The sequence below is a fragment of the Quercus lobata genome, chromosome 4, assembly GCF_001633185.2.
Source record: "Quercus lobata isolate SW786 chromosome 4, ValleyOak3.0 Primary Assembly, whole genome shotgun sequence".
Taxonomy (NCBI): Eukaryota; Viridiplantae; Streptophyta; class Magnoliopsida; order Fagales; family Fagaceae; genus Quercus; species Quercus lobata.
In genome coordinates this window covers 49,483,054-49,510,281 of record NC_044907.1, presented here as the reverse complement: position 1 = coordinate 49,510,281, position 27,228 = coordinate 49,483,054, and the positions used below count along the sequence as shown (strand labels likewise).

The window sequence follows — 27,228 nt, the reverse complement described above, 5'->3', positions numbered from 1 at the left end:
AGAGAAAATATCAATTTACCCAATGTATGTGGTCCGAGGAGTCATGCATGACCAATATTCTGTTTGATACTTAAACAAACAATAAGAAGTATTAATTTACCCAAGGTATGTGATTCGAGGAGCCATACATGACCAATGTTTTGTTTGATACTTAAACAAATAATAAGAAGTTTTAATTTACCCAAGGTATGTAATCTGAAGAGTCAGACATGACCAAGGTTCTGTTTAATACTTAAACAAATAAGAGAAAATATCAATTTATCCAAGGTATGTGGTCCGTGGAGTTAGGCATGATCAAGATTCTGTTTGATACTTAAACAAACAATAAGAAGTATTAATTTACCCAAGGTATATGGTCTACTCGACATGACCAAAGTTCAGTTTAATACTTAAACAAATAAGATAAAATATCAATTTACCCAAGGTATGTGATCCGAGGAGCCAAACATGACCAAGATTCTGTTTGATACTTAAACAAACAATAAGAAGTATTAATTTACCCAAGGTATGTGGTTCGAGGAGCCAGACATGATCAAAGTTCTGTTTAATTCTTAAACAAAATAAGAAAAAATATCAATTTTCTCAAAGTACGTGGTCCGAGGAGCCAGGTATGACCAAGGTTCTGTTTGATACTTAAACAAATAATAAAAAGTATTAATTTATCCAAGGTATGTGGTCCGAGGAGTTAGGCATGACTAAGGTTCTGTTTAATACTTAAAAAACAAATAAAAGAAAATATCAATTTACCCAATATATGTGGTACGAGGAGCCATGCATGACCAATATTCTATTTGATACTTAAACAAACAATAAGAAATATTAATTTACCCAAGGTATGTGGTTCGAGGAGCCATGCATGACCAATGTTTTGTTTGATACTTAAACAAACAATAAGAAGTATTAATTTACCCAAAGTATGTGGTCTGAAGAGCTAGACATGACCAAAGTTCTGTATAATACTTAAACAAATAAGAGAAAATATCAATTTACCCAAGGTATGTAGTCCGAGGAGACAGGCATGATCAAGGTTCTGTTTGATACTTAAGTAAATAATAAAAGTTATTAATTTACCCAAGGTATGTGGTTCAAGAAACCAAGCATGACCAAGGTTCTGTTTAATACTTAAACAAATAATAAGAAGTATTAATTAACCCAAGGTAAGTGGTTCGGGGAATCAGGCATTACCAAAGTTCTGTTTAATATATAAACAAATAATGGGTGTAACGCATAATGTCATAAACAAATATATGGCAGAAATGACTTTTATTGATAATAATACATTCGCAGGTTATTTACATTCCAGGGATGTGGTACAATATTTTCATCTAGATCTTCGAGGTAATATGCACCTATTCCAGCCATCGAGGTTATATGATACGACCCTTCCGAGTTGGGCCCTAACTTTCCCCATGCTGGGTTCTTTGTAGTACCTACAACCTTTCTTAATACTAAATCTCCAGGCGCTAATGGCCTTAGCCTCACATTTGAGTTGTACCCCTTCTTAAGCTTCTGTTGATAATATGCCAATTGAATCATGGCATTTTATCTTCACTCTTCAATCAAATCTAAGCTCTTCTCTAATGACCTGTCATTATTGTTCGGAGTGAAAGAACTCGTTCTCAGCGTTGGGAATCCGATCTCTAGAGGAATTATTGCCTCGGCCCCATAAGTCATTGAAAAATGGGTTTCTCCTATTGACCTACGAGGGGTAGTACGATATGTCCAAAGAACATGTGGCAACTCTTCTACTCATTTATCCTTGTCATTGTCCAACCTTTTTTTGAGTCCATTCATTATGACCTTATTGACAACCTTGGCCTGTTCATTCCCCTATGGATAAGCCGGGGTGGAATACCTATTCTTAATGCCCAGGTCACAATAGTACCTACTGAAAGCTCTACTATCAAACTAAAGTCTATTGTCTAAGATAAGGGTATGAGAGATCTTAAACCGAGTGACAATATTTTTCCACACAAATCTTTTGGCATCCATGTCCCTGATATCTGCCAATGATTTAGCTTCAACCCACTTGGTGAAGTAATTCGTGCTGACCAGCAACCATCTCTTATTCCCTGCTGCCCTAGGAAAATGTCCTACAATATCCAAACCCCATTAAGTAAAAGGTTAAGTGCTAGATAGAGGATTGAGGACACTCCCTGGTTGACGAATATTTGGGGCAAATTTTTGACATTGGTCACACTTCTTTACGTGCTCTTATACTTCCTTTTGCATATTCGACCATCAATATCCTTGAGTGAGAGCTCTGTGAGACAAGGATCTGCCCCCTATGTGGCTTCCACAAATCTCTTCATGTAACTCTTCTAGGAGTAGCTTTACTGTCTCAGGGTGTATGCATAGCAAATATGGCCCACAAAAAAAGTGTTTGTACAACTTTTGATCCTCGGACAGCCTGAACCGAGAAGCCTTTCTTCGCACTTTATCAGCCTCGGCCCTCTCCCCAGACAAGATATCCTCCTTAAGGAATAGCACAATAGAATCCATCCAGCTAGATCCTACCTTAATTTGATGAATATGGACCTCCTCCCCCTTTATCTCAGTAGGTTTACATAAGTCCTTAACAAGAATAACCTGAGGTAAGCTCTACGCTGAGGAGGTTGTGAGGGTAGCAAGAGAATCAACATGTGTATTTTTGCTCCTAGGGATTTGCAGCAAGGTGAAAGACTCGAACCTTGACTGCAGGCACCTAACCTAATTCAAATACCCTTGCATTCTCACATTCCTGGCTTCCAACTCCCCCTTTACCTGGCCTACAACCAACCTCGAATCTGAAAACATCTCCACTATTTTTCCTCCTATTTTTTGAACCATAGTCATCCCTACCAACAGAGCCTCATACTCAGCCTCATTATTGGTGGCTAATAAACCCAACCCTAAGGATTTTTCAGTAATGATCTTTTCAGGAGATATTACAACTAGCCTCACTCTAGACCCTCTTTGATTTGCTACAGAATCTACAAATACCCTCCAAGATAAAGGCTTTTACAGGGAAACCACGTCAACTGATTTTTCATCCATGCTCTAATCTCCTCCTTCCTCTTCCAATGAGGACCTGGCCCTTAATAGAGGTGCGAGACATATACTTGATATCAAAAGCCCCTAGGATCGTACCTCACTTGGCAATCCTTCCTGTGTAATCAGCTCTCCGAAGTAGTGATTGGAGTAGGAGTTAGGTTAGAACAACGACTATGAGAGCTTGGAAGTAGTGAGGGAGCTTACGCGTAGCATGCACCACTGCCAAAATGGCATTTTCCAGTGGTAGGTAACGAACATCGGCCTCATGCAGTGACTTGCTCATATAATAAACTAGCCTTTGTACTCCATTATCAACTCATATCAGTACTAAGCTTACTGCATGGGAGGCTACAGCAATATAAGCAAACAAGACTTCCTCTTTCTCGGGCCGGGACATAATAGGTGGCCAAAAAAAGTATTATTTCAGCTATTGGAAGGCTAGGGCACACTCCTTGATCAACTCAAACCCCTTCCACTTATGCAACAACTGAAAGAAAGGCCTACACCTGTCTATTGACCGAGAGATGAATCGGTTTAGAGCAACAGTCATCGCTGTCAACTTCTAGACCTCTTTGGGATTCTGAGGAGGTTGCAAATCGTTAATTGCCTTAATCTGGTCAGGATTGACTTTAATTCCACGGTGAGTGACCATGTAGCCTAGAAATTTACCTGAGCCAATGCCAAAAGAACATTTGGAAGCATTGAGGCACAGTTTGTGCCTCCTTAGTATTTCAAAAATATTCTCAATATCTCCCATATGCTCAGACACCACCTTACTTTTCACCTCCATATCATCTATATAAACCTCAATATTTTTGCCTAGTTGTGGCTCGAACATTCTGGTCATCATCCTCTGGTAAGTAGACCCTGCATTCTTCAATCCAAAGAACATTACCTTGTAGTGGTAATTTCCAGTAGGAGTAATAAAAATTGTCTTCTCCTGATCACCCTAAGCCAATGGTATTTGATAGTACCCTTGAAAGGCATCCAAAAAGCTCATCTGAAGATGACCTATAGTTGCATCCACTAACTGATCTATCCGAGGTACAGGGAAAGGGTTTTTCGGGTAGGCCTTGTTCAAATCTGTGAACACCACACATACTCACCATTTTCCACTCTTCTTCCTTACCACCACAGTATTGGCCAGCCACTCAAGGTAAAACACCTCTTTAATAGCCCCAGCCCATTTAAGCTTTACCACCTCCTCCTTGATGGCATTAGAATGGTCCTCAGACGAGCGTTGAGGTGATTGCTTTTTGGGGATGATAGATGGATTGACATTCAAATGATGGAAAATGAAATTTGGATCCAACCCATGAGCCTCGTATGCGCTCCATGCAAACACATCAACATTCCTCATGAGAAACTCTACCAGCTCTTCCTTCTTTTAAGGAGACAACTGATCTCTGATCTGGAAAAACTTCTCCTCGTCACTACCAATGATGACTTTTCCTAATTCCTCACAATTGGCCCTTTCCATCACCACATCCGCAGATGACACTGCGATCCTTGATTGCTATAGACCTTGCTCAACTAAGGTCGAAGACTTAACTCTACCCTGATTTTTTGATTGCAGCTAACAAACATTGTCTAGCCATAAATTGGCTCCCAACTAGCTCCTTGACCTAGTCCCCGAACGGATACTTCACCTTCAAGTGTAGGGTGGAGGAAACAGCCCCCAGGGTATAAAGTCAAGGTTTTGCCACAATGGCCGTGTAGGGAAAATAAGCATCCACCACAATGAAGTCCACCTCCACCACTTTTAAACCTGCTTGCACGGGTAGTTTAATCTTGCCATTTGGAATAACAACTTTCCCATTGAAGCCCACCAAGGGTGAATCATAACATGCTAAATCTTCAGGTTTTAATCTTAGTCCTTCATACAAATCAGGGTACATGACCTCTGCACCGCTACCCTGATCTACCAACATCCTCTTCACATCATACCCTCCTATCTTAAGGGTGACCACTAGGGCATTATCATGTGGCTGCACGGTTCCAACTTTGTGTTCATTGAAAAAACTCAATGCTGGTCGAATTTTCATCCTACCCCTCTTCGGCTCAGGGTTAGAGTCCTCGGCGGGTGGCCGAGCTACAGACATTACCCTAGAAGGATGAAAACTGGTCCTTCCTGGAGCAGCGAGAATAACATTAATTGTGCCCAAAGGTGACCTTGAAGAAGTATCTCTCTAAGATCCCGATCCTGCCTAGCCCCCTTGCCTATTGGGCTGATATAGAAATTGCTTCAGCTTTCCACTTCTGACTAGCTATTCTAGATAACTCCATAAAGTTCTGCAATCCTCCGTGGTATGTCCTCACTCCTGGTGATATTGGCAATGAAGACTTTGCTTACGCTTCGCGGGGTCTCTTTCCATCTTATTTGGCCATTTAAAGTATGACTCATTCTTGATTTTTTCCAAGACTTGATATACTAGCTCTAAGAATACCGTGCTAACCACTTGAATAACAGTAGATCCAGATTGTCCAGCAAAGTCTCTCCGAAGCCGGTTACTGTTGTATCTGTCTGACCTAAAATCCCTTCTATCCTAAAGGAGCACCTTAGCCTTCCCCTGCTGTTGGTCTTCCTCGACCCACTTATACTCATCAATACGGTCCATGAGCTAACATACACTTATAGCCACATCATCAAAGTTCTCATTTATCTCATTAAACATCTCCTAGTATTTATCAGAATACGTCTTTAAGGTTTCCCTTTCTCGCATAGTCATGGACAATAGGGAGTTTAAGGATTGAGGAACCCTACTGTAAGTAACAAAGCGAGAACCGAATGCTCTAGTATGTTCCTTAAAGAAGTTAATAGAACCCTCTCTCAGACCATCGAACCACCTCATTGCCAAAGGCCCCAAGCTAGATGGGAACACCTTACACATTAGGGTTTCATTCTTTGAGTGAATAGTCATTCTCTGGTTAAAGTGGCTAACATGCTTTACAAAGTCTGATTTGCTATTATACAAGGTAAATGTTGGCTGAGTAAACCGCCGAGGAGGTTTTCCTCTCTCAACCCTACGGGTAAAAGGTGATTTAGAAATTTGATTGAGAGCCCTGCCCATAGCATCATTGCCCAGACCTTTACGAGGCGAACTCTCCCTTCTCTGCCTATAATGGTGATCCTCATCACACGAAAAAGACTTATTGTGAGGAGTCTTAGACCTGGGGTGGTAGCTATTATCACTATCATCATAAGAAGACGGGCCAGAACTTGATGGAGTTCCCCAACATCGCTCGCGGCATAACCTCCTTCGCAAACGGTCAATCTTCAATTGCATGCCCCTAGTGTTCTCTTCATGAGAGACGTGACTCATACCTCGAGATTGGCTCCTACTAGTATGCACGGTATGCACACTAACTTCCCAGTCCCTTCTCCACTCAAGGTTGAGAAATTGGTCTTGACGTTGGAAACCAACAGACTCCCCTTGATTCGAACCTGAACCTACCATAACTAAACATTAAACTCACTACAACACAAGAAACTTCCTATAGACGACACCAATTGTAGGGACACAATTTGGTTCCTAAGCCTAAAAGGTAAAAGGATTTAGGCCCAACGAACCCAATACAATGAATTTGTAGAGAGTGGGTTAGAAAACTAGGTTCTACTAAGTTGGATAACAATTATAGTGGATCCAAATGACAAGAAAGCAAAGATAAACTAGTTTTACCCAAAGAAAATCGTCACCAGCACAATTCGAGGAGATTAGTTCTTGTATATATTTCTTTTGGATTTGATTACAAGTCTAGTTGCTGTTGTTACAGTGTTTTTCCCCCCTTCCTATCGTGGGGCTTCTTTCTCTTTTATATTATCATCTTTCTTCCATCTCCACCCTTCACGTGTAGATCAAGTTGTTGGCTTTGATCCTTGTCCCATCAGCACCTTCCTGAAGTCTCTAGGAGTAGCTGTAAGGCTGAAAATCACTATTCAGGTATCACTTTTACATTAATACGGCCAAAGAGTTAGCTGTAGAGTATTTAATGTGATGGTAGCAGCCTTTCCTCAGATATTTCTTACCTTCCCCATGTTTCGTTCCTTCCTGATACTCATCCTTAACAGTGGAATTATGCGGAACGATGCTGTTGATGGCAGGTTAACCCTTCTGACTTCTGCACCATTACAACCGAGGAGGAATTTGTCCTCAGACCACCTCCCTGAACTCTTATGACCAGTCACTTTCCACTATTTACTAGCCCGCACTTCTACATCAATGTTCCCTTATCCTCAGACTACTAAGTGTCCTCGGACAGGGGCGATGGCCCTATATACATTACTGGGCCTTTCACTCCTACAATAGGTTTCAGGGGTATTTTGATCACTTTGCCAAGAAGTATCATGAATGCCAAAGGCGAGGGAATGAGATACAGACCAGCCATCAGAATCTCCATCCAACTGTGGCTCCATATCCTTTCCACAGTTGGAGGCTGGATTTCATAGATCCTATAAATCCCTATTCTGAAGGATGTACATGGATATTGGTAGCCATTGAGCTATTTACTAAGTGGGTGGAAGCCGTGGCCATGAAGAAAGCAACAGGTAGCTCAGTGGCTAATTTCTTGAGGGAGAATATACTATGTCATTTTGGGGTACTAAGTAAATTACTTCTAACAATGGCACACCATTCCTAAATAAGGATGTACGCCGTTTGACAGAATGGTACTCCATCTCTCACACAACATCGACACCTTAGGTCATGTTTGGTAACTATTTTCGCTTTCTTGTTTTCAAGGGAAAAATAAAAAAATAAAAAACAATTTTTTTATTCTTTTTTCAAGATGAAAAACACGTTTGGTTATTTGAAAGGAAAAACACATTTTCCTAAAACAAGATTCTGGAAATTTGTTTGGTAGTTGTTTTTGAAAAGTTGAACTTTGTTTTGTTTGGTTAATTTTTTTTTTTTAAATTATATCTATTCTAATTCAAAAACACGTTTGCTCCAAAGTATTTAAAATCCTTACACCTAGAGGAATTATAAAATCAAATGTTTTGTATATAACAGTCAAGCTTGAAACTTTAATCATATAAGTAAGACTGAAACTATAATACCTTAATTAAGTGTTAAAAAGGATAATCAATAACTAAAGTTTACAATGTGGCATCATTTTCCAAGGAATCAATTTCATCCAAAAAAATAAAAAAATAAATAGTGTGTCATCAATGATGCCTATTATTCGCCAACATCAATCCTGTGATCTGATTCCTGTAAGTTGCCATAGCTTCAGCGGCTTGATCAGTTAAGTCAACAATGTGCGATGGCTCACCCAAATTATTCCTACCTTCACCTTCAACAGTAAAGTTATCAATATTGAACTAAGTAAACAAGCGATCATTTCTTGTTGCCATTTGAATGAAGTTATGAATTGTGCAACAAGCTCTCATCACATTCCCTTATCGACATGGTTTATAATGAGGCATCATTTTTAAGACCGAAAATCGTGCCTTTAAAACGCCAAAATATCTTTCAATTACATTACGAAGAGAGGAATGTCTATAATTGAAAAGCTCTTTAGCACCTTCAAGACGATCCCTACCTCAAAAGTCTTATAGATGGTATCTCTCAGTACGGTATGAAGGTAGAAACCCTAAGGTGCATGGATAACCATAATCCACTAAATAGTAGCCACCTAACAAAAAATAATAAGATAGAGAGAAGTATGACATGGTGAATGGATTAAACTTGAAAATTGTAAATATGTAAGTGAGGCAACAATATATCTTACCAAATGGAGGTCATGGGAAATTATTTTCTAACCTTTGAAGTGCATCTAAAAATACTCGTGAGTCATTGGCTATACCATCCCAACCCATGTAAACAAATGTAAATTTCAAATCAAAATCATATGCACACATTATATTATGGGTGATTGTGACCATTCTATTCCTATAATTGACTTGCTTTGAAGCTGGAGCCCATGCACTGATATATGTTCCATCAGTTGTGCTTATACATTTCTAGATAAAATATAAACACAAGTATTAACATATGTGAGCAAATAATATTTGTATGATAAAATGAACAGTAATTTGGGATTACCTTGAAATATGGAAAGAATTTGGTATTATTAGCAATATATGGATGCACTTCATTGCTTTAAGAAGGACGTACAATGAATTTTCCTAGGCAGCATATTGCTCTTACGATTTCCTTAAATTGCCTGTCCACTATCTCAGTTAAGTGTTGAAAACGATTTGCTATTAGCCTTATTCTCACATTATGTCCCACTATTAATAGGAACATACTAACTGCCTCCTCCACTGTGATCTAGCGTGAGTTTGTTAAGAACTTATGTGTTTTCAAATAATTACAAAGACTTGTAAATGTTGGCCTATCCATGCAGAATAACTCATAACATGTTTGAGGATTGCCATTCAATATCTCTTTTATAAATGCATCACCAGTCAACATAGAGATTAGTTGAAGCTCCTTAGGAATAAGGTTGTTTTTGTTCTCAGCAAACATACGCAGGAAGAACATATCATCGTCCTCTTCCTTATCTGAAGAGGATGAACTGCTATTATAATTTGGTTCAACATTCATCCTGGACAAATTAAACAACAAATTTGTTCTTAAATATTGCTTTTTATTAACATAAATAAAACATAATCAACATAAATAAAAAATATTACCATAAAATAATAATAAACCATCATTTAACAACATTAAATAATAATAGAACAATACCAAATCATAGTTCAAAGACATTAAAATAAACATTATCTAATAGGAAATTATTGTTTTGACATAATCCCCTATAGCCTACCCAACCAAACCATCCTCCTGGCGAGACTCATGTTAACAAAGATCTCTTTATCATCAAGATCTTGCTTGAACTTCTCAACAGTCTTCATAAATATTTCATCATTGACTTCTTCCATGATCTCAAGGATATTAAGAGCCTGTTTGGCCAAAAAAATTTGATTACTCAATTTTCGTCACTCAATTTCCATCACTCATCACTCATCACTCATTACTCAATTTTTCACATCCGTTTGCCTTCATCACCCAATTTCTATCACTCAATATTTTTCACACTATTCATGGACTCCACAACTGTTACTGTGTCAGAGCACTTCTATTTTGATACCCGCGGAACATTTTTTTTTTTTCCAGTGCCCAGAAACTCAAACCCAGTGAAAAAAAAAAAAAAGAGAAACCCAGTGAAGAAGAAAGGAAAAAAGGAAACCTAGTGAAGAAGACCGAACCTAGTGAAGAAGAAAGGAAAAAAAAAAAAAAAAAAAAACCCAGTGAAGAAGACCGAACCCAATGAAGAAGAGAGGAAAAAAAAAAAAAAACCTAGTGAAGACCGAACCCAGTGAAGAAGAAAGGAAAAAAAAAAAAAAAAGAAACCCAGAAGAAGACGAACCCAGTGAAGAAGAAAGGAAAAAAAAAAAAAAAAAAAAACCCAATGAAGACCGAACCAGTGAAAGAAGAAGAAGAAAAAAAAAACTCAGTGAAGACCGAACCAGTGAGAAAGAAGAAGAAAAAAAAAGTCAGTTGGTCAAAAGGTGCGGCTGAGTGGGTCCCTCATATGTGTTTAATTACAAAAATGCCATTGAGTTATGAGTTATGGAAATTGAAAACAGCCAAAAGGTGTTTTCAGTTTCCATAACTCATAACTCAAAAATCAGAGAATTGAGTAATGGAAACAAAAAATTAGAAACTGAATTATGGCTTGCCAAACAAACTTTTTTTTTAGAATTGAGATGGGTCCCACCATTTTTTGAGAATTGAGTTATGGAAACTAAGAATTGAGTTACGGAAACAGCTAAACCAAACAGGCTCTAATGCACTTGCCTAAGGAGAAGTCATTTGTAGGAATAGTATTGCTACTAACTTCATCAATGGTATACCTCGTATACCTCTTAGCCTTTGCTTTAGATGCCTTTATCCTAGCCTTAGCAGCCTCAGCCATTAATTATAAAGCATCATTCATTTGGGAGCTTATTATATCTCGCTTACTCTTACTAGGATGCTCATCACAACTATCACTAGGACGCTTGCTCAATCAGGTTGTAATGTCAGAATCAAGGATTGCCATGACAGGGTCTTGGGTAGGACTTTCTAAATTAACATGAACTCCCCCATGAATGAGTCGTTCTTCCAATGCATTCTCTTCATCCAAATTAAGAGGGTCTTGGATGGATGCACAATGTAGGACCAAACTTATTAAATATAAATCCAAGAAGATTATAATTTGAAAGTCCTTTGATTCAAAACATTTTTGCCTTGGGATGTGCCTAAAAATATAAAGACATGTAATAAGAAAAAAAATGATGGGGGATAATGTGTCAAAATAAAACATTGTATTGTATTCAAAGATATATACTCGACAATAATTTTGCCGTGACTTCTCAAGTGCATGAATAGTGTTGGTTTCAACATTCCAACCAAAACCAGTTTGATTTATGGGTGTAGAAAACTCGTAGTGTAATAAACACATTCTATTAAACTTCACTTTGAATTGAGTCATTGTAAAACTTTGTTTACCCAATTCATTTAATGTAGCTAAGATTTTCTTCCAAGTATTATAACTGAATTGCCCATTTGCCATTTTTCCCTTATTGATCTCTTTCAACATTATGTCAATAAATAGTTTCTCAAGTTGTGGTGTCTAAAGGTTATCGTCATCATTTGAATTGTTTCCTTTAATCTATTATAATACAATGAAACATGGAAACAACTAAGGAACAACTTCAGAACAAATGCCAAACGACCAGATGAACAAATACAGAAATAAAAGGAGATATTGACATTAAATTTTAGATACAATTTGTATAAACTGTTGAAAAGAGAACAAACTTAAACCATTGCATAGTTGCTGCACAAGGATAGCTTATTATATGAAATCACCTTGTTAAGAAATTCATTACAATACAAAAAGATATCACAAAATAAAAAAAATAAAAAAAAAGGGATAATTACACATAACCCACCTGTGGTTTGGACGAAAATCACTTTGCCTACCCGTAGTTTGAAAAGTATCACTTAACCCACCTGAGGTATGTTTCCGTCACTCTCCGTAACCCAACTCGGTCTCTGCCGTTACAAAAACACCTTTTAACCCCAAAACAAAAACACCTTTTAACCCCAAAACAGAACATAACGCGAATCAAAACCCCTAAAACTCAAACACTTTTTGAGAGAGAGACCCAAGGTGCAATCAGGCTTGTTCTTCGTGGTTTGGAGCGTATGGAGAGGGAGAAAACACTTGTTTTGCATCATCGAACCTAGGCAAGGTATGTGTGATTGTTTTTCATCTGCATTTGGGTTCTTGATGTCATTTTTTTATGGTGAGCCACCCACGTAGTTAGGTTTTGCTGTTCATCTGCACAATAAAATTTTTTTTGTATGTTAAATGTGCATTTTGCTATTTATGTGGAGAATCGCTTAGGATATGCATTTTATTATGGTTGTTTCTATAATGCATATACCTAAAAGAATCAAGTTTATTTGTCAATAATTGCACTTGTTTGTGAATTGTGGGTAGTGTGGTCCCTATGAATTTGTTGGGAATCTGGTTTTGCATGTGCTTTATGTGGTCCTTTGTCCGTGTGTTGTTGTCAATTTGTTGGCTTGTTGTCTCTTTTGGCTTCTTGTCACTTTCTGCATGTCAGTGTGTAAACAAAATACTTATTTTAATTGCAAATTGTTGACTTCACATTTGACCTTGAAATTCATGTTGGGGGATGTTTTGTGGAGGAGCCAACCATACAATATGTGGGTGGGTCTGTACGTTTACTGACAGAAATTGACCTTGACAAGTTGAGTTACTTTGAAATTCGGGATTTATGCCATCTAGTTGGTGCTTCTAAGGAACACAGTAGATATAAGTATTTAATTCCTGATGGTGATCTACAGCATGATTTAAGAGACATAGAAACAGATACAGATGTCGTAAACATGACTAACTTTCATAAGGCATGGTATGCTGAAAAAATCATAATCTATACTGACATAGATGTGGAGCCATTGGCAGTTGAGTATCCTGATGCAGGGGGAGTGGCAGATGGTGGTGTAGGTGGTGATGGAGGGCGAGTGGCAGATGATGTAGGTGGTCATGCAGGTGGTGATGTAAGTGGTGATGCAGCAAGGGTTGAAATAGAATTGGATAGTGATGATGATGAAGATGATGAGAATGATGATGAGAATAATGATGAGAGTGATGATGAAGAAGATGTTGAGGATGTTAACATTGATGCAAGAGATGAAGAACAGAATGTTGAAGGAGATGATGATGATGATGATTGGCTAAATGAAGGCCTAGAGGGGGATGGCTTTGGTGATGATGTATTTGCTGCTCAAAACTCAGCTTCACAAGGTTCTGCTCCCAATACAAACCCAGAATCAAGCAATGCACCCCACACAGCCCCAGAATCAAGCAATGCACAACACAGACCCTGAGTGGGCTGAGCCAGCCCTTGAGGATTACTTGGTAAGCATGGATGGGTCTGATGATGAGCAGTTACCTGAGCAAGTAGAGTTTAATGTTAAGAGTGACATGAGAAATGTTGTACTGAAGAAGGAGATGAAGTTCCCTAATGCAAAGGTGTTCAGAGCTGCTTTGAGGGAGTATGCAATCAAAAAACCTATTGACATCAAATTCAAGCTTAATGAGAGGACCAAGATATCAGTTCACTGCAGGAATAGGTGTGGGTGGAGATGTTATGCATCTCAAATAAGTGAAGAGCTAACATTTCAAATTAAGACCTTGACTGATGACTGTACTTGTCCCAAGTCTTTCAAAAACAGTCAAGCAACATCAGTTTATATTGCTAAGAGGTTCATTGAGAATTTTAGCAAAAATCCAAATTGGGAGGTGAGTGGTATACACAACCATGTGATGCAAAATTTATCTGTTAACCTAAATGTAAACCAAGTGTATAGGTCAAAGAGAAAGGCAAAGGATTTGATAAATGAAGATGAGCAACTGCAATATGGTGTCCTTAGGGACTATGCACAAATGATAACCACTATAGACAAGGGGAGTAGGGTTATACTGCAGACAGAAATGGCTAAGGAGACTTCCCAGCCAAAATTTAAGAGGATGTATGTTAGGTTCAATGCTCAGAAGGTAGGATTTTTAGGTGGATGCAGGCCATTTATAGGTTTAGATGGTTGTCACATAAAGCACAGATTTGGTGGGAAAATCTTATCTGCCATTGCCAAAGATGCAAATGACAATATTTTTCCAGTAGCCATGGCTGTTGTGGAACAAGAAACCAGGGAGTCTTGGATATGGTTTTTGGAAATTTTTGCTAATGATATAGGGAGGCCAGAGGAGCTTCAGTTGGTCTTCATTTCTGATTGGTAAAAGGTATGCAAGTTTTGTTTTGTTCAGTTACACTTGAATAGTTGACTTTGTTTGCTGAACTAATTTATTTTGTTTGTTTGTTTGCTTATTTACAGGGGCTTATACCTGCAATAGAGACACTATTCCCTACCGTGGAGCATAGATACTGTGTGAAACACATCTACAACAATCTCAAAGTTGATCACAAGGGATTGGAGCTGAAGGATGCATTGTGGAGGTGTGCTGCTACCACAACAGTAAGGGAGTTTGAGAGATGCATGCAGTACATAAGGGATTTGGATGAAAAGGCATATGAGTATCTTGCAAACATTGCACCTGCACAATGGACAAGATCACACTTCACTCCTAGGGCCTTAACAAATTGTTTGGTAAATAATTTGAGTGAGTCTTTTAATGTAATGATATTGAAGTCTAGGGACAAGCCTATCTTGGCAATGTTGGAGTGGATTAGGGTTAGACTTATGACTAGGCTTTACACAAAAAGGGAAGGGATATAGAAGTATGCTGGAAAGTTGTGTCCAAGCATACAAGATAGGTTGGAGAAATTGAAGGTTGAAAGTAAGGCATTTAGTGCTACCCTAGCTGGTAGTTTCCTTTATGAGGTAGACAGTCAGTATGAGAGGCATGTAATTGATTTGGTGAAGAAGACATGTAGCTATAAGTCTTGGGATTTAAATGGCATTCCCTGCAAACATGCCATAACAGCCATTTATACGAACATTGAGACACCAGAAGATTATACCCACCCATACTACTTCAAAGAAACTGACATGGAGATATACAAGGAGGTACTTCCTCCCATGCCTGGCTAGTCAGAATGGGCTGAGACTGGACAGCCTGCTCCCCTGGCACCTCACATATACAAACCACCAAGCAGACCACCCAAGCAAAGAAAGAGAGCTTCTGATGAGCCTAGGAACCCTTACAAAACAAGTAGACAGAACAGACCTGTAAGATGTGGGAAATGCAAAAAGGAAGGGCATAACTCAAGAGGGTGCAAGGCTGGCATCACTGGGGAGACACCATGGCAGAGGAGACAAAGACTTCAAAGAGAAAAAGCTGTAAGCAATTAGGATTTAAATGGCCAAAAAAAAAAAAATTGTTTTTAAACTTACAATAAACACTGTATTAAAACTGGGTTTTGTTGCAGGCAAGGGAAGGGGTGCTTGCACCTAGATCTGCACCTCAGCCACCATCCCAGCAGCCTACCCAGACCTACAACATGATGTCTGCCACTCAGCCTTCATCCTCACAGCAAGGAAATCAACCTAGGCCATCTCACAAGAGAGCAGGATGGTTCTCTTCCTCACAACCAGAGTTTCACACACCTAGGGAGACCTGGGATACCTTACCAAGTTCTTCACAGGTAACTTAGTCCTGGATGGTTGTGTAGTTTGGGATATTTTTTAACAAGTGGATCTATTTTTTATTTTGTAGCCTTCACATGCAAATGGGAGCACTGGTGGTGTGAGGACTAGAGGACAGCTTGCTGCACAAAGGCCACCAAAAATGAATCCAATGGGTGGAAAGAGGAAAGAGTAAAGGCAATAAATGAATGAAGCTAGTGGGTACGCATGCCAGCATTAGGAGTAAAGCTAGTGGGAACATGTGGGCCTTTTTGTTTTTTTTTTTTTTTGTGAAGACCACTGTTGGCCTTTTGTAATTATCAATTAGTGTAAAAAACAATCACTACTGGCCTTGGAATGTGCTTTTTTGTAATTAAGGTAGAATACACTCCAGGTTGTTATATGGAAGTTGTGATATTACAGTTTGTATGGAATAATATTTGTCCAAACTAGATTATATGGAAGTTTATTTATTGCTACTACAAATTGTGTCCAAGTATATTTTTCTAATAGAGTGTATGGAAGTTTTTATTGTGGAATGGTTGTTATGGTATGCACAACCAAATTATATGGAAATTTATTTATTGCTACTACAAATTGTGTCCAAGTATATTTTTCTAATAGAGTGTATGGAAGTTTTTATTGTGGAATGGTTGTTATGGTATGCACAGCCAAATTATATGGAAATTTATTTATTACTACTACATATTGTGTCCAAGTATATTTTTCTAATATAGTGTATGAAAGTTTTTATTGTGGAATGGTTGTTATGCTATGCACAACCAAATTGATAATTGACCATTACTTCTCCCATTGAATGGTTGTTATGATATGCACAAAATACTCAATAATTGACCAATTCTTCATTCATTGACACATCAAAACATTACATCAGTAGGCTAGTGTTATTACAATGCAAATTCATTAACACCATTGTCATAACTATCTCTACTAACCAATTAACTACTTCAGGGGCAACAATCTAGGTCTCTTCACTCCAAAGAACTCAATTGAGCCAAAACACAACAACATAACAATAATAAAAAAGATCCATGACAAAATGCATGCAGACTTCCACATTCTTTGCTTCTCTTCAGCAAGAATGGCTTTTTCCTTAGTTTTTGCACAGACAGCTCGAGCCTTTCTCTCCCTCTCCTTGGCTTTGGCTTCCTCTTCAAGAGCCTTTTCTGCCATTTGCCTAGCTTCTTCTGCCGTTTCCAGAGCTGTCCTTTCCCTCTCATTTGCAAGTTGGAGAGTAGTCTAAAGCCTAGACATCTTTTCTAGAGCCAAAGGTGCAGTTTCATTCCCACGAGGACAGGTTGGGTTATCAATCCAAACAAAGAAAGGACACTTAGGACCAACCTTATAACGGCTACAACCCAAGAACCTCCTCCCAAAATTGTACAAACTCAAACTTGTTCTCAAAACAAAAGTCTGCTCATTGCACATATGTCCACATGAACCCGAGAAATTACTACTTGATGAAGACATCTCAACATAACACGATTCCTGGGAAGTACAAATTTAGACTTTCACACAGTAAGTTCACACTTGAATAAAATTTGAAACCCTAAATCAAGAACAGACCCAAATGCAGATGAACAGCAGTCACACATACCTTACCTAGGTTCGATGATGCAAAACAAGTGTTTTCTCCCTCTCCACATGCTCCAAACCACGAAGAACAAGCTGATCGCACTCAGTTCTCTCTCTCGAAAAGTGTTTGAGTTTTGGGGGTTTTGATTCGCGTTATGTTCTGTTTTGGGGTTAAAAGGTGTTTTTGTAACGGTAGAGACCGAGGTGGGTTACGGAGAGTGACGGAAACACACCTCAGGTGGGTTAAGTGATACTTTTCAAACCACGGGTAGGCAAAGTAATTTTCGCCCAAACCACAGGTGGGTTATGTGTAATTATCCAAAAAAAAAAAAGCTGCAATATTTTGTGTTTCATGGCTCCTATTAAATCTCACATATTTTGTGTTTCATACGGCACCTTCTTTTATATATATACTAGTGTTTAACCCGCGCAATGCGCGAGATCATTTAAAATCTCATATGTAGTAGAAAATACAGCTAATTGCCTTTAATATATACTATACATTGTAAAGACTCTTAGTCATTACAACTCTATTTTTGATGGTATTTACGAAGGATCCTGACAATTTACATTAAAATAAACAGACATGTTTTTCACTGTATAACTAACCCTCCTAAAAAAATAAGAGATGAAAATGATAACCTGTGTATAGCTATAAAAATGGTTTCATTAGAAGTAATAAAGTTGTAAGAATTAGATATCATTATGTTTCTTTAAAAAAAAAAAAAAAAGGAAGAGAGGAAAAGAAACTTCATAAAAAAATTTATAAACTTGAATCACAGTAGATTTAAAATGTACTTGAAAAATGTGATATTCTTATGTACCATTCGTATGAACCACAATGAACAAAAGATTTCAATTTTAACTAAAGAAAAAACTGCTTGTGGAGGTAAACTGCTTAGATGCAGTAGCTGAACACACATAACTTCTTACTTTACAACAACAGAACAATAGGGGAAAATCTATTTATTTTATTAAAGCAAATCCTGTCGACTACATTCTTCATTCAGCTTATACACTTTGAAATCAACCATTTTGGGACCATCACAGTGTCTAACATACTGAATTGTGAAATATAATTACATTTTATAGTAACGCTGTCCTAATCTGTCAGCTTTATTCAGTACATTCAGTTTACTCTTCTAAAGAAAAAAATAATAATTAACAATACTATGAAATACATAAAGACTCGTAGAGTAAGGTAGTATATACATTAGAGTTTAGTTTTTTTTCTTCTTTGTAGCAATTTGCTTAGTACTCTTTTGACGTTTTTGAAGCATTTGGAGCAGCTTTCTTTCAGGTCTTTGAATAGATGTTTCTCCTATTTCTATTTTTTGACTGGCTATGTACTTGTCCTTCCTTGATTTTCTTACAATTTTCTCCATTGTGTACTGCAATAATTTGCATTCTTATGTATCGGTTAGATATGTAAAGTAGATTATGTGTAGACTAATGTTTGAATCATATAGTAAGCAAGTTGAAGTAAGTATGTTTCAATCACCTGATGTTCTTCAACTTTACTTGAGTCTTTTTGCTTATGTGAAATTTCCATCTCCAAAATTTTTGAGACCGTGTAATTTTCTTTTCCATACTTCAAATTATAATTATCAAGATGCAGTTGGAACAAATATTCATTGCCAATTATTTTTTGAATCTCTTTTGGTAAAATATTTTCATCTAATTTCAACATCTGCATAAACAAAGTATCATACAATTAGCAAAAAATATATATATACATGCAACATTGGTAAGAAAGTATTAAAACTTCAGTTTTTAGAAAATAAATATATAGGGCTGACATTTATATATGAAATTACCTCTTCTTGCATCTCTGCAAGTTCTTTTGCAGTTTTAGAAATAATTTTCTCAGCTCCTTTGTCAAACAATATGAATGTGGTTGAGCCGGTCTCATCTTGTACTTGGACTTGTATTCTATAGCTATTTTAGATACAAAGTTGTTAATAGAATATTATATATAATTTGTGTGTGTTTTAGAATTTACAAATCAAAATTTTTTTTAATTACCTTGGGACTGCAAATTTTGGCTCATTTTTACAACGTTCACACCATAGAACTCCTTTGACTTGTTTCACTTTCGTCTTGCATATAAGACATGCAACATAATACCATCCATAGTTGTCAGTATCGTACGATACGCGATACGTATCGTACGATACGTATCGAATCGTGTGTAAAAAGTTCCGTATCGTATCGGCGTATCGTAAGTGCTCATGAATCGTACGATACAGTGTGTGTATCATATGAATCGTATCGTATCGTAAAATTATACGTATCGTACGATACATAGACAAATGCTTTAAAATGAGATTTTTTGTTAAAATTTGTACTTTTATTTGAATCTAACAAGTTGTTAGACTTGTTTTTAACACAAAATTATTAGTTTACTTAATTTTTCTTACTAAAATAACATATTGATAAGTTTTTTTCCCCTCTCTTCTTCAATTGGATTATACAGTACACACGTACCTTTCACTTTGATATTTAAAAATTTATTTATTTATTTATTTATTTTTGTCGTTATTGTTATAAGTCCAAGAAACTAGAATGCTAAAAAAAATTTATAGAAATAGAAAGAACAAGAAGAGATAGTAAATGTTAATGACGAATGACGATGAAGAAAATTTTAATGAAGAAATAAATTTGCAAAATTATAAATATGATGATAGCATTGACTTAGACAGGGTTGATTAGGCAATTTGATGAATATGATGAAAATAAATTATTAATTTTGAGTCATTTGTAATATATTATCACTTTTGAATTTAAGTAATTTTAATGTGTATGTTATCAACACATGCTAGTTTGATTTATTTAGTTAGTTTGTTAGATATTATTACATAAGTGATGAATAAATTAGTCATTAGTTGAATATATTTAAAATTTATAATGAATATATCCTTTATATATGTATATTTATAAATTTTTATAAATTTTATTAAGTGTTTGTGTATCTTACGATACACGATATGATACGATACACGATACAAAAAAATTAAAAATCGATTCACGATATGATTCACGGTTTGACAACTTACCATCAAGTTCTATAATACAAAGATTAGTTAGTTTATAAAATTATATCTTATTATAAAACACATAAACAGTTACTAATTACGATAAATTCATGATGTAAGAATATAGTTGATACCTTTGTCTCTGAGTTCCATTCCAAGTTCTTTATTTTAGCAACTGTTTTTTTATTATGTAAGGCCAGTTCTGCATCTTGTATTTTAGGGAGTCCCTTTGGCAGTATATCTTTTACGTTTATGTCTTTTGGGCTGTATCTAATAAAAAATTATGTATAACTCATAAAAACAATAATAGAACAGTTTCTATTTGTATATATCTATCATTTAAGGAATATCGCTACGTAGGTGCACTCTTGTAAAGAAAAAGTGTAATAGTACTTGTTTCTAATTTCTGCAACTTCTGGAATGTCTAAATTTACATACAGCTTTGTTGCAAAAGTGGATGATAGCTGATATTCACCTATAAAAAAGTTATAAAATTTATAAGCATTATAGATACATAAATATTACATATTTGATAAATGAGTTAATCAATTGTTACCTCTGAAAGTTTTCACAATAGTTGAAGTAACTATTACTATGAATGGCCCTTTATTTGTTTTGTAGAAATCATCATCTATTTGTTGTGCAGTATTTCCCCACAAAGTTGTTTGAACAGATTTGTTCCTGAAGTTGTTTATATGTAAGTTTGAGTTATTTAAAAATTATAACATATAAGTTTAAAAAAATGTATATATATCTTACTCTTCTAACAACAGTTGAATCTTTCTTATCTTTGTTGGACACCCTCTTGTTTTGATCTCCTCAATGGCTCCAATGTAGTCCAATATGCCAATCACATCTGGTAATAGCACATTTGTTTAAAAAATAAAAGTCAATATTAAGATATGAATTGCATTATTTTTTTAGCTCTGTAAAAGTAGATGATTAGCTTGTAAAATAATTAAAATTACCAGTTAAGTAAGTTGTGTTATAACAACAGGAAGCTATTGTTCCATAATCAGCAAATTCAAATTGGAACTGGGGTATTGAATGGTCAAATCCTTTGAATTTTGTGACTGAAGTTGTTGAATTGAAAAGTATTTTGAGATCGTTATGTACTGGACGATAGTTCCCTTTTGTAAGGTTGAATTTATTCAACCATCTAATTGGTTTTATTCCGTACCAAATTTGCTTGTAATTCAGCATTTAGTAACCCTGTATTTAGGTGGGTTTGATGTAAGGGTAGTGAGTGAGATAGAGTGAAGATTGCTCAAGAGTGTGCAAGAAAATAGAGACTCGCGGCTGGGCCTTGCGGGTGACTCGCGGCTGCAAGCCGCCAAACGCAGCACACGTGCCAAGCATGTTGGAAGGTGAACAGTCATGCAAGTTGGAGCACTACAGGACAACTGGCCATACGGTTATCTCGCGACTTAGTCAAGTCGCAAGGTCAAGCCGCGAGCCACCCCTGTTTTGTAAAACCTGACGTTTCACATTCCTCTCCCACTCCAATATAAATACCTGTTTTACCCACGATTGTGAGAGAGCTTCCAGAGAGAATTTTGAGAGAGAAATCCTAAAGAAAAACAAGATTGATTCACCCACAATCTATACATTAGAGTCTCTTCAAATTCCTCAACTTTCTTCCTCTCCATTGTCAAATCCTTGAGAGGCATTATACCAAACCTGATTCTCACCATTATCATTACTGTGAGAGAGCTGTTTGGATTTCTGGGAAGCAGTTAGGAAGGAACCAATCTTCATTGGTTGATGCTACGATCTAGTAGCGGAATCCGGGAAGTTAGAAAAGAAAAAGGTTCGGCGCAACCTCGTTGAAGCAAGAAGCTTGGAGGGCTTAGGTGTACTGGGTAGATTAGGTTTGGAGGGTCTATTGCTGTCCATGTATTCCAACTGTATTTTCTAGTGGATTGTTTACCGCTTGGAGGGCGGCGGAGAGGTTTTACGCCGAGGGCTTCGGTTTCCTCTTCGATAACACATCGCGTGTTGTCTTTGTGTTTGCATCTTCCTTCCTCTCTATCTTTGACTTTTTATTATCTGCTGTGGATTGTGTTTTTGTTTTGGCTTAGATAGTTTTTAACCAATTCCATATTATAGTTTATGTTAAGTTTCCGCACACTTATTATTTGACATATTACTTGAATTGGTTAAATTGTAATTTGGGGGTCTAAACATTCAAGAGTGTTTATACACGTTTTTGAACTTTCAATTGGTATCAGAGCGGGTACACTTGTTGTGGTTTAAATACCTAAGTGTGATCCTTGACCCCTTGTGTTTATTTGCCATGGATTGTGCTTTGTATGCCTCTTTGCATGATTTGGTTGGTGATGAATGTAACATGCCACGTGTTTGTGAAAATGCCTCTATGAGTGTTAATTCTCATAAGTGTGATGACATGTTATTTGAACCTATGGGTGTTGTTGACAAACTCTTGAAGAAAAATGCTAAGAAGGTTCAAAAGAATTTAAGCAAGTTATTTTGTGAAAAGAATGATTTGATTGCTAAGCTCAATGAATCCAACAAATTGGTTGTGAAATATAAAAAACTTGCTGAAGATTCTCTTGAAAAGCTAAAAGAGTTTGAATGTTTGAATATGGACTTGGATGCTAAACTTGTTTTGTCTAACAAACTTGTTGATGAGTTAAAATGTGAAAATGAATCTCTTAAAATGCATGCCAAGTGTTTGATTGTTGAACCCATTGATAAAATGGATGATAATATGTGTTGCAATCATGTTGTGGTACCCAATCTTGTGTCTAATGTGTATTCTACCTCTAAGGACAAATCGGTGTACGCTCCTCCACACAAAAGAAATCAAAATGTGGAGAGAAAGACTGTTAAGTCAAAGCCTTCGTTTAGGTCTCAACCTAAGGTTTTGAATGGATCTAAGTTTGTTCCAACTTGCCACCATTGCGATGTGATTGGTCATATAAGACCTCAATATCATAAGTTGAAGAGGGAACAAAACTATGTTGTTAGATCCTTCCCAAAAAGCCTAGTGTACCTAAACACATTATTTGTCACCATTGTGGTGCCTTTGGTCATCTAAGACCTCAATGCTCTAAGTTTCATGCTTTTAAAAGAATCAAAAGAAAAGAAAAACTTGAGCTTTTTGGAAATTGTGCTAAAAAGAGTAAACCGGTTTTGAGTGAAAATAGCATGTTGTTAAAGAAAATGTTTAATGCTCTTAACTCCTTGACTATGTGCATCTCCGGTTCTCATTCTTCCAACCCTCATCTCACTTCTTTTGAGACACTCATTCCAAACAATCGTTTTGTTTGGATGAGGAAGGGTTCCTATGGTTGAGCTTGTGCTCTTTTTGGTCCTTGATCTAATTCTTTCGATCTTTGTAGGACCCTTCATGCATTAAATGTCATATCATCATGCATTTTGTGCATCTTGCATTTATTTGTATGCATTGTTTTGTTCTTGATCTTACTTTTATGTTTCTGCTTTGTGTGAGTAAAAAATCCTAAACCACATAAAAAGTGAAAAATCCAAAAAGTTTGATTGTATAAGTTTGAGCACATATCACATGTGAGTTTGGCCTTGTACCTTTGTACAAATGGCTTTGTGCATTTATGAACTTAGCTTGTTATTTTTGCACTTATATCTTTGTGGGAAAAATCTTGACATCTTTGTGTGATTGTTGTAAATTGATCTTCAAGCTTGTCATGAATGATTAGTCAATAGTCATGTTGGTTTTGATACATGCGTAGACTTGTGCTTATATCTCTTCCCACTCTTTTATTTTTATTGCTTAAAGAGCTCTATAAATGTAAATCTCAAAATGAAAAGAGATAATGAGCTGCAAAAGCCGTCGCACATACTAGTATTCGACTAGGAAAAAGGGAAAGCGACTTATATGAAAATGTATGATGCCCAAAAAGCCAAAGGCTTGTTCATCAAATTGAAATATCACAAATTTCTGGCATCAATCTCAAAAATGAGATGTATTGCTCAAAATGAGTTGTATTGATTTAAAATGATCAAATGATATGAATTGTAAGAAGCCAAATGAAAAGCTTCAATCTTATGTAATCATTTTCTTGTGGGAGGTCATATATGTTCATTTCTATAATTGAGATAGACCACTTGACTTAGTACTAGTTGTGTATGACTTGATTGAATTGATCATTGAAATTTCACTCTAGACTAAGGACTATTTCACATTTGATACACACACACAACACACATGCCTAATGTTCAATAAATGTCTTATTCATTTGTTAGATTGTACTTGTCTAAATGTGATGTGTGTGTGCTCAATCATATATGGTTCAATCCAAAAAGATTTTTGATCATTTTATATGTTTTTGGAAGTGATTTTTATCACTCTTTGTGTTCATGTTTAGTGTTTACTTTGTTTTTCATTGTTTAACCATGTTCTATATTGAAAAACAGGTATCAGTGTTTTTCGCGGCTCAGCTGGCGACTCGCCAGTCGTGAAACCCCAGTCGCGAGCTCATCCAGAAGCTTTTGGCGACTCACTTGCGACTTACTCGCGACTCACTCGCGACTCGCGAAAATTTTCGCGACTGAACCTTGCGACTCGCCCAGTCGCGAAACGCCCAGAAACAGCTTTTTAAAGGGCTTTTTGTGGGAAACTTGTTTTAAACCTCTCCCATCCTCTCTAAAACCCCTCTTTCAATATTTTTATATCAAAACCCAACCAATTTAAATGGTTTTTCATTCCATTAACATTTCTAAGGTAATTATAAATTCTTTTCATTATTTTTGATCCTTAGATTATATTTTGGAGAGTTTTGTGCTCTTGGTTGGGATTTTTATCATTGGGGTTGGGAAAACTTAATTTTTGTCAAATTTCTTCATGGGATTGGTTTCTTTTGTTGATATGCATTGGATGTTGGCCCCTTGTGGCAGAAAGAACACGTAATAAGGATGGATTTCATGATGTTCATGCATTGTTTCACATTTTTGTTCATAGTGTGCATGCTAGGTGTTTGATAAAATGCTTCTTAGACATTTTCTCGCTTGTTTGGACTTCGATGAGTATCAAATTTTGGGGTTTCTCATGTTTCCTCATTAGGAACATGTTTGGTTCATTGGTTGTGTATTTAACACACCTTGCCCCACATGTGCATTTTTCATACATTGGTCATGTATTGCACTTAGCCACCTCTTGCACACACTTTTGCTACCCTTGTCATGCATTGGTCTATACCTTGCTTCTTCATCCTAGCATGTCATGTTTGTCTTATACTTTGTAGCATTTTACTTTGTCATGGGTTTGAGCCTCATTTTCTCATTCATCTCGCACCCCTCATGCATCATTAGCATTATTCGTACCTTCATCTCTTGCCCTCGTTTCTCCTTGACCCTTTGTCTATTCCTGACAAAAAGGGGGAGAGTATACTCTAGAGAGTATATCGGAGTGGTTTGTCATTTTTATATGACTCTTGTGCACATCCTTAGGGGGAGAAATTCTATTTCTCATGCATATTTATAGGGGGAGAGATTTTTCCATTGGAGAGATGCATATACCAAGGGGGAGAAGACATTGTGTTAACTTGAAAACTTTGTTCTGTTTGTTTTCTTGTTGGCTTTATGGTGCTTTAAGTTATGCTTTGTTGTTCTCATTGCATCATGTTTGTGCTTTGGACTTGCATATATCCCTATGCTATTGTGCTTCTTTGAATGCATGTTCGTATGATCATTTGCTTTGCTATGTGATCATTGTAGTCATTTCTATATGACTGTTTTGGTGTATGATCAAGTTGCTCACATGTTTCACATCATGTTTACTTGATCGCAATTTACTTGTTACATTATACTTGTCCTTTTATTACTTGCTTTACCTTGAGGGTTTAATGTGTTTTGTGCAAGTGTTTTAGGTTACAAGTATATATGTTCCTAGTGCATCACAGCTTCTCATCATTTTGAAGGGGAGAAACTTTAAGCACTTTAATTTATATTGTTTAAGTTTTTATTCAATATAATGTGCTTTGTACCCATGTTGCTTTTGTAAGCTTTTAGGGTTTGATATCATTTGTAGGCTTTATGGTTTGTACCATGCTTTATGCAGCCTTTTTATATTTTGCTAAATCAGTACTGTTAACTAAATGTCATGCATTTTCTTGTTAAGTACTGTCACTTTTGTGCCCTTGTAGGATTGTTCCTAGATGCATATACCTTGTGTACTATGCATTGGTTGAGTGTTGAACATACAAGTGTCTTGCCTTGTGCTTGTTAACTTGTATGTCCTTGTGTTCATTCCAAGTGTGAATGAGCACTGTGATCACTACCTTGTGGTGTTCACTTGGTTGATCAAGCCATGGTTTATTTCTTAACTCCATCTTTGCTTGATCACATATTGCCTGTTTCATATGCATTTTATGATTTTCTGCTTACAATGATCATGGTGTATTGTTGTGTTTCAGGAGTATTATGTTCATATGATTCAAGTGCTTCACAGCTTCTAGAGTTAGGTGTGAGTGAGTTTTGTTCAACTGTTCCCAACTTACATGTTAAGTCTAGAGTCTTTTTTAAGGTTTTGTCACGGAATAGCCAAAGGGGGAGATTGTAAGGTTGAATTTATTCAACCATTTAATTGGCTTTATTTCGTGCCAAATTTGCTTGTAATTCAGCATTTAGTAAGCCTGTATTTAGGTGGGTTTGATGTAAGGGTAGTGAGTGAGATAGAGTGAAAATTGCTCAAGAGTGTGCAAGAAAACAGAGACTTGCGGTTGGGCCTCGCGGGTGACTCGCGGCTGCAAGCCGCCAGACGCAGCACACGTGCCAAGCATGCTGGAAGGTGAACAGTCATGCAAGCTGGAGCACTACAGGACAAAACATGACAACTGGCCATACGGTTATCTCGCGACTGGATCTCGCGACTTAGTCAAGCCGCGAGCCACCCCTGT

General features: G+C 36.8%; 2 protein-coding genes across 2 annotated transcripts; one reads left to right on the top strand and one right to left on the bottom strand.

Annotated features, from left to right (window-relative positions):
- Nucleotides 1-4,724: 4,724 nt before the first annotated feature.
- On the bottom strand, nt 4,725-5,135 carry LOC115985398. The gene has a single exon (XM_031108339.1). It carries the CDS (start codon nt 5,133-5,135, stop codon nt 4,725-4,727), a length of 411 nt encoding a protein of 136 aa, XP_030964199.1.
- An 8,347-nt stretch (nt 5,136-13,482) lies between these two features.
- On the top strand, nt 13,483-15,897 carry LOC115985397. Its single transcript, XM_031108338.1, has 5 exons — nt 13,483-14,334; nt 14,451-14,723; nt 14,853-15,143; nt 15,506-15,721; nt 15,793-15,897. Exons 1-5 carry the CDS (start codon nt 13,483-13,485, stop codon nt 15,895-15,897), a joined length of 1,737 nt encoding a protein of 578 aa, XP_030964198.1.
- Nucleotides 15,898-27,228: the final 11,331 nt, after the last annotated feature.